The 7,573-nt window shown below is 22.7% G+C and overlaps 3 protein-coding genes across 3 annotated transcripts in view; 2 read left to right on the top strand and 1 right to left on the bottom strand.

Moving 5' to 3' along the window:
- Positions 1–2,046, top strand: part of Phum_PHUM263440 (spliceosome associated protein, putative) — a gene marked incomplete at both ends in the record, with an annotated part of 3,965 nt that extends 1,919 nt beyond the window's left edge. The window contains 5 exons of the mRNA XM_002426573.1: positions 738–777; positions 850–918; positions 1,048–1,218; positions 1,289–1,421; positions 1,450–2,046. Of these exons, the coding sequence (XP_002426618.1) occupies positions 738–777; positions 850–918; positions 1,048–1,218; positions 1,289–1,421; positions 1,450–2,046 (1,010 nt within the window). The remainder of the gene's footprint in view (positions 1–737; positions 778–849; positions 919–1,047; positions 1,219–1,288; positions 1,422–1,449) is intronic.
- A 948-nt stretch (positions 2,047–2,994) lies between these two features.
- On the top strand, positions 2,995–4,444 carry Phum_PHUM263430 (uncharacterized protein; the record flags this gene model as incomplete). Its single annotated transcript, XM_002426572.1, has 5 exons — positions 2,995–3,011; positions 3,200–3,371; positions 3,629–3,740; positions 3,869–3,993; positions 4,202–4,444. The coding sequence occupies 5 exons, from the start codon at positions 2,995–2,997 to the stop codon at positions 4,442–4,444; spliced, it is 669 nt and encodes a 222-aa protein (XP_002426617.1).
- A 786-nt stretch (positions 4,445–5,230) lies between these two features.
- Phum_PHUM263420 (uncharacterized protein) lies at positions 5,231–6,134 on the bottom strand (the record flags this gene model as incomplete). The annotated part of the gene is made up of 3 exons (XM_002426571.1): positions 5,231–5,527; positions 5,596–5,799; positions 6,060–6,134. 3 exons carry the CDS (start codon positions 6,132–6,134, stop codon positions 5,231–5,233), a joined length of 576 nt encoding a protein of 191 aa, XP_002426616.1.
- Positions 6,135–7,573: the final 1,439 nt, after the last annotated feature.

Raw genomic sequence — 7,573 nt, 5'->3', positions numbered from 1 at the left:
TATTATTATTATTATTATTTATTACCTTTATCATTAAATGATATGAACATTTATAATATCCACAAAATAAAAATAGACTTTAACATTTTTTATATTTCAAAATATAATTTTTTTTTCTTCATATCGATACATAAATAAAACAACACAATAAAATTTTAAATTAGTTTTAAAAAACGTAACAAAGGAATTTAAAGAATAATTAAAAAACCATATTTGAAAAATTTTTTTTCAATAATTTTTATTTTAATGGCTTTTGGTTTAATTATTAATTATTACTTCTACCATACAATAAATTGTTTAAAAATGACAAAACCACTTTCTATTAAATGAAAAAAATTTTTAAAGATGGCCTAAAAATATTTAAATTTATTAATTTATTTTATTTTAATTTTATTTTCTCAGCCTTTTTTTACTAAAATAATTATTTATACAAAAACAATCAAATTGCTAGTAATTTTTTTTTTTTATAGATTTTTAAAATGTAACAAATAATTTTTTAATGTTCTTAATTTTGTTTGTTTTTTTTTTTTTTTTTCTGTTGTCAAGTCAACTACCTGCTATCTTTTTCTTATACGAATCGATTAAAATCGAATCAAACTTTTTTTTTTTAAAGCGTCATTTAAGATATTTTTGATTACTTTTTTTTTGTAATTTTAATTCTTTGTAGTATGAAAATAAAAAAAAAACTTTTTATTAATCCAATAAGACATTTTAATAATTTATTTATATGGAAATAGTGAATATATGTACCATTAATTTTTTTAACAATACAATACAGTAAGTTAAAGTTTTGTGAATTAGTAAATTTTAAAAATTATTTGAAAACTTATAATTTTTTTTTGTTTTCAGATGTGTGCCTGAAAAGGTTTGTTGTTCCGGAGATAATCGTAAGCCCATATGGGCATCTTGGTACGCTTGGTACGTAAAAATTATTTAAACCTTACATTTTATTTGATAAACATAAAAATTTTTTTTGTAATTTTTTAGGTTGGGTGTAGGAATAGTTTTTTTATTTTTGTTAACATCATTTTTAATTTACGTTGCCAGTTCTTGCAAGAAAAAAAATCAAAATATCATAAGGATTCGTAATTCTATACACAGTTCTGATGAACTTAACGTTATAGCAACAATAACCGGACCTGAAGGTATCATACAACCTGATTTTAAAAATTTTACTAATCGTGTCAATTCTCAACCGTCAATTATTCAAGACAATAGGTTTGTATTGTAGTCTAACTAAAATTTTTTTTTTTCCTCATCATTCTTATGACTCATTTAAATTTTACAGCATTCAAAAAGATTTGCACAAAGCAATTGCAAATCCTTTATCACCCCCATATCCTCCTGTAAAACCAGTGACAATAATAAAAGGCCCAGCACCGTCAGAAGGATACCGCCAAACAGAATCGTACACAGACATAGTTCTACCTCCAGGTTTTATTGATTCAGATCATCACAAACCCTAAAATGGGTTTATTTGATAAATTGTCCACTTACCTCAAGTCAAGAAAGCAAATAGAGGCCAATATTGTAGTTGTGGGACTTAATAACAGTGGTAAAACTTCAATAGTTAATAATTTTAAACCGGAAGATGTTAGATACCCGGATACGGTACCCACGGTCGGATTTACCGTTGATAAATTTCGTAATAATAACGTTGGATTTACTGCCTTTGATATGAGTGGCCAAGAAAGATACAGGGATCTTTGGGAACACTATTACAAAGACTGCGATGGAATTATATTTGTTATAGATTCAAACGATGCATTAAGATTGGTAGTCGTTAAAGAAGAATTAGATCTTTTGTTACAACATCCAGATATTGCAAATAAAAAAATACCCATTTTGTTTTTTGCTAATAAAATGGATTTAAGAGATAGTTTATCTACTGTTAAAATAGCATCCGCTTTAAATTTAGACAGAATCATGGACAAGCCTTGGCATATATGTTCCAGCAATGCAATAACTGGAGAAGGTCTTCAAGAAGGAGTTGAATGGTTCACACAACAGATAAGAGACAAAATTCAGTCTAAGCAAAAAACATAACAAACAAATATGGATGATAAAATAAATTATTAAAAGAAAGATTTAAGTATTTGTCGTTATGTATATGTTGTGTAATAATTTCAGTAAGTAATTTAGTATGTTAAGTGATAATTTAATGTATTAAAGACTGTAAAAATTTGTTTTTTGTTTGTTAAAAAAAAAAATATTTATAAGAATAAGGGGAAATTTGCGTTTAAGATTTTTAAATGTTATAAATTTTTAAAAAAAAGTTTTATCGAGAATAAAACGAACATTACGGATAAAAACTTAAATGTGAGTTAATTTTACTAAATGTTAGTTTTTTGAGTGCAAATAAATTTTTTAAAAAATTATTATTTCCATTTATTTTTACATCATTTAAATTTTCTTTTTCCATAAGTTTTATTTATTCTATTCCCTCTTTACTTATTAAACATAAGTAGTCGGTTATAAGGAACTGAAATTAACATTACTAATGGAATTTTCATTTAAAAAAATTACAAAATTATAAATAAAAAAATCTTCTGAATTAGTTTTCTCAATTAATAATAATAATAATAATAATAATAATAATAATAATAATAATAATAATAATAATAATAAAAATTAAGGTTTTTTTTTACAAGGAAACGTAATTTTAAAATAATAATAATAATTTTTTTTTTTTAAATATAAAAATGACAATTAAGTTGAAGGATATTTTCTAATGCCACGATCATTTCCCCCCCGTTTTTATTTGAAACAAATAAAACAAAAAACAAGTTTTTTGTTCTTATCAGTGTTATGATCGTTTATTACTTTTGTTCAAAATTTAATATTATTATTTTCATTGTCTCTTTGTTGTCATGACTGGTTCATAAATTATAATTAAATTATTATAAATAATTATAGATAATTTTTATTTAAGAGGAAATGTTTATCAATAATTTTTTGAATATATTTTTATTTATATTATTTAATTTATATAGAATGAAAGGAACTGTTTCGTAAGTTATAGTATTTTAATAGTTTTTATTTATTAGTATTTTTCAAAAATTAATATAAATTGCTTTTTTGTTATTATTGTCAAAAAGAATATTGATGATCGTTATATAATAAATTGTTACATGTAGATATTATATGCAAATGATATTGTTAATAGGTTTATGGTGAGAAATTTAATATTTTTTCATAGGTGTAATATTTTTAATCATTCCAAAGAATGCACTATTCTTTTGGAAAGTATTTCCACAGCTTCATCTAATTTCATATCATGCATTGTTCGAAATTCTAGGCCTGTTCAAATATGCACTTCATGTGCAACAGATTATTTTTTTGTTTTGGATAAATATGAAGATATAAAAAAGGTATGACTGACATTTAGAATTACATAAACCATAAACCATTGCTTGAATCTAAATAATTTTAATAAATGAAGAAATAATTGTCATAATCGGTCAGTATTATCGAAAACATTATTTTGTATCATTTCATATTCGATTTATCTTTACTGGGAAAAAAAAAATTTAGAGCTAATTTTTTAAAGATGTTTATAAATACTCTTTATATAATTTATGATTATTTTTATTCATTTACTTAAAAGCATTATTTTATTCTTATTTAGTCACAAAAATCATTAAATTCAACCTGTGATGAAAAACTTTTAAATCAAGATAAGCTAGAAGTTATAGAAACAACGATAACTTTTTTTAATGATCTGTGGTCTAAGGGAAAATGTAACAGTTAGTATTTATTTTTTTTTTCTTATTAATTAACACCTATATATTTTTTATTAAAATAATTATACATCATTTATCATTTTTAGATTAAAAACATGTAAGTTTAAAAATTTTTCAAATTACAGATTGTCTTTTTAATAAAAGCGATGAAGAGTCAGTCATTACCAAAGAATTTAATAAATTTAATTCTGATACAAATCAGTGCCTTGCAAGTTTTTATAATTCATCAAGTAAAACTTACAGTAATGAAGTGTGTAAAAATTGCTCAAATTATTATTATAAGTTAAATAAATTTTATTTCAATTTAAAAGATAAAATAGGAAATGGTTATATTTGTATGGATATTGTTGACACTGTATGTAAAAAATTGCTCAAATTCGAAAAATAAATGATTATCATAATATACTGTCACTGTTGCACATTATAAAATTTTACAAGGACATTACATTTATTTTTAGATGAATATAACTCAACATCTTTGGAGTAATGTCCTTCACTGTGGCAAAACAGTTTTAACGTTTGAAATACCTTTGATTGTGCTGTCTTTAACTGTAATTTTTTTCCCATTAGTTTTGTATGGGTATTCATTCAAATATACTAATCATCAAACAAAATCATCTGCTGTTTTGAGAAGAAATAGATTGTCACAAAGGTTTGGTGAACAATGGAGAAATAGAGGTAGTTCATCTATTTCTAATTAATTCTGATAATTATCGTATCAGACATTTGGTGCCATTTTTTATATTTTGCAGTGTTTTTAATTTCAGTATTTTTAATATAAATATTTTACTAAAACTTTTTTAAATTTAATTTGTACAACACATGAACAATAAAATTTTTTAGCAAAAAAAAAAAAAAGTTGATTTCTAAATAAATATATGTAAAAAATACATTCCGATAGGAGATAAAGCCTAATTCTTAAACCTAATTTTTAATAATTCAAAAAATTTGTTTAACTGACAGAAAAGAAGCAAGTACTATTATTTATTTGCTACACTAATATGAAGTTTATTAATCAATTTTAAAATGTTGTTCCTAATTTTACAAATTACAATTTGTCTTCTTACATAATTTTTTTGATAAATTAATAATAGTATATTTATTAAGACTTAATTTATCGTTTAATTGTAAATAAATGTAATAAATTAGGTGTAGTAATTTGTCACTTTGAAAAGATTAAGTTAAAATATAACTTTTAATTATATTTATTAAAATAGTATGACAGATAGTAATGATTCACTAAATAATAATGAATTCAATTTCTTTTTATTTTAAAGCTATATAATTTTGCATAACAAAAATTTTTTTAAACATGGTAAAAAAATTACAAGATCTATTTTGAGCATAGTGAAAAGAACTGGTAAAAACTTGAAAGTCTTGTTATTGCATTTTTAGAAAGAAAGCACTAATAATTATAAATGTTTCCATACAGTATACCAATTAAATATTTATTTTGATTCCAATTAAAATCTTAAATTCTTCTTCGTCTATCTATGCCTAGGTTTTTTGCTATTTGTTTTCTTTAAACTTGAACTTCTAGAATTTATATTTTTAATTTCTTTAGTTGGAGTAATTGATCTATCACCATTTAAAATGTCAGCATTAACTGCAACACTAGATGACAAATTATTAGATACTGAATTGTTCAAACTGTGTTTTAATTCTCTGTCCTTTGATGTTATTTTTATATCATTATCTTCTCCTCCACTGTTACCACCTTGAGATTCGCTTTCTGAATTACGATCTCCACTTTTTTCACCCTGATCTACTAAGCCACTTACAGCCTGTTAAAACAAGGGAAAATATTTATTATTCAAGAAAATGATTTCAGAAATGTAATATTATTACTTACAGCTATTGAGGTAATAGAGGATTTTGAAAATAGCCTTTCTGCTTCTTTAAATTTTCTGTTTCTCTTGTCTGCTTTACTGTTAGTTGTTTTGTTACTAGCCAAATATCTATCCCACCCCCTAATAATATTTCCATATAACTGAGTATCTTCTAAGTAGGAACCCTCAAAAGCGTATATTTGCCTTTCTAAATTAGCCAGTGTTTCCTAAACACAAAAAAGCTTAAAATTATCTACAATTATTTTTAATGATTTTCTCCAAATAAAAAATTAAAACTGTGCACTCTAAAAATATTCTTTAGAGAAGAAAATAAGGCAAAAAAAAGTAGGTTTGCACTGTTATTTCTCAATTTTAAAAAAAATAGGAATTAATACATAGTAGTAAAAGTATTTAATAAAATACCAAAACTTAGATGACCAAATTGCTTTAATAACTTAAAAAATTAGAAAATAAAATCTTTCCTTACTGCAATTTCAGTTTTCCTTTTAACTAATTCTGCCAATTCGGTACGAATATCAACAGTTGTAGTTTTGTTCGCCATTTTCTATTTGTTTACTCTACAAAGAAGACATGTTGGCGGTTGCCAAATATCGTGGGAATAGAGAATTCAAAAAAATTTTTTTAAATAATTATTTATTAATATTTTTATTAAATATCATTAACTTGAACATTTATATTTATTTTGACAAATAATATGTTTGGTAAATAGAAGTAAAATTAAAATACCGTGACATTATTATATTTCAATAAAGCATAATCTGCTTTGAAATGTACATTATAACAAATGTTAAATAAAATAATTTTACGCTATTTTTACAATTTAATAACTTTTTTAAAGTAAGTTACAAAAAAAATTACATCAAATTAAGTTATTTTCAAGAGTATTTAAATGAATTTAAATAGTTAAACTAAAATTTCTAATGACACGAATTTTAGAAAAAGTTTTAAAAGCACTTTTATAAAATGGCGGAGTTAGGTTCAGAACGCGATTTGTATTTTGTTTTGTAATTTCACTCAGAACTATGGCATAATAAGTTGATTTTTATAATAGATCTGTTAAAAGTTTTATGAATAATTATTATTTCACTTTATAAATGATACCTTGGGTGAGTTTATTTTTGCTTTCACAAAAAACAATGTTTAAAATAATAATTCCTCTGTGAGGCGTCAAATTCTAGGAAATGGCGATGGTTGGAAAAATATGGGAGTATGTAGTTATTTAGTTGTTAAAATTGAGGAATGACAATTAAATAAGAAACTTGTAATAAAATCATTAAAAATTATTTATTCAAAGTCAATAAATGTTTAGCTAGTATTTTGTTTACTTTTAATTCCTTGTTTAACGAATTGAACTCCATTATTGTAATTTCAATGTTTTTATGTTATTGTTATTCACTATTTATTTGTTATTAATTTTAATGATTCAATTCTTACAATTTATTCATTAAGATTTTATTATTAGTTTTTGATATTGAATGAAATATATTACTATAAATGTTAATAAACATTTAGACCAGGTTTTTCTTTTTTCAATATAGATTATTTACTTTTGTTTTGAAGTGATAACAAATTATAAATGATATTTCTGTAATAAAGAAATTGATTGCATTAAAAGTATTAATTGTTTTTCTATTTAATTTAGTTAATTAAAGTTTTGGTGTAAATTAAACTACTTGTTATTTATTAGACAATCAAATTTAAGTTACTTATAGTGAAATTTAAAGACTTGATGTACTTTTTTTTTTTTTGAGGTGAAATAGAAATTTTTTCTAAAATTCAAAATTTTATCCTTTTTAAAATCATTTTTCATTTAAATAAGTGAATATCATCGAAGAAAAAAAAAAAAATTAAATATATTTATGTATAAGAAAAGCTAATACTTTGTATGTATTTTTTTGTATGTATTTAGGTAATTATTATGAAATATATTAAACCATTCTTTTTCTGTTTTTAGAATTAAGTAATTTTATGGTAGCCACG

This window comes from Pediculus humanus, genomic scaffold, assembly GCF_000006295.1.
Source record: "Pediculus humanus corporis 1103172107636 genomic scaffold, whole genome shotgun sequence".
Taxonomy (NCBI): domain Eukaryota; kingdom Metazoa; phylum Arthropoda; class Insecta; order Psocodea; family Pediculidae; genus Pediculus; species Pediculus humanus.
Note: the sequence above shows the minus strand (reverse complement) of the source record. Positions and strands in the feature narration are given on the sequence as shown.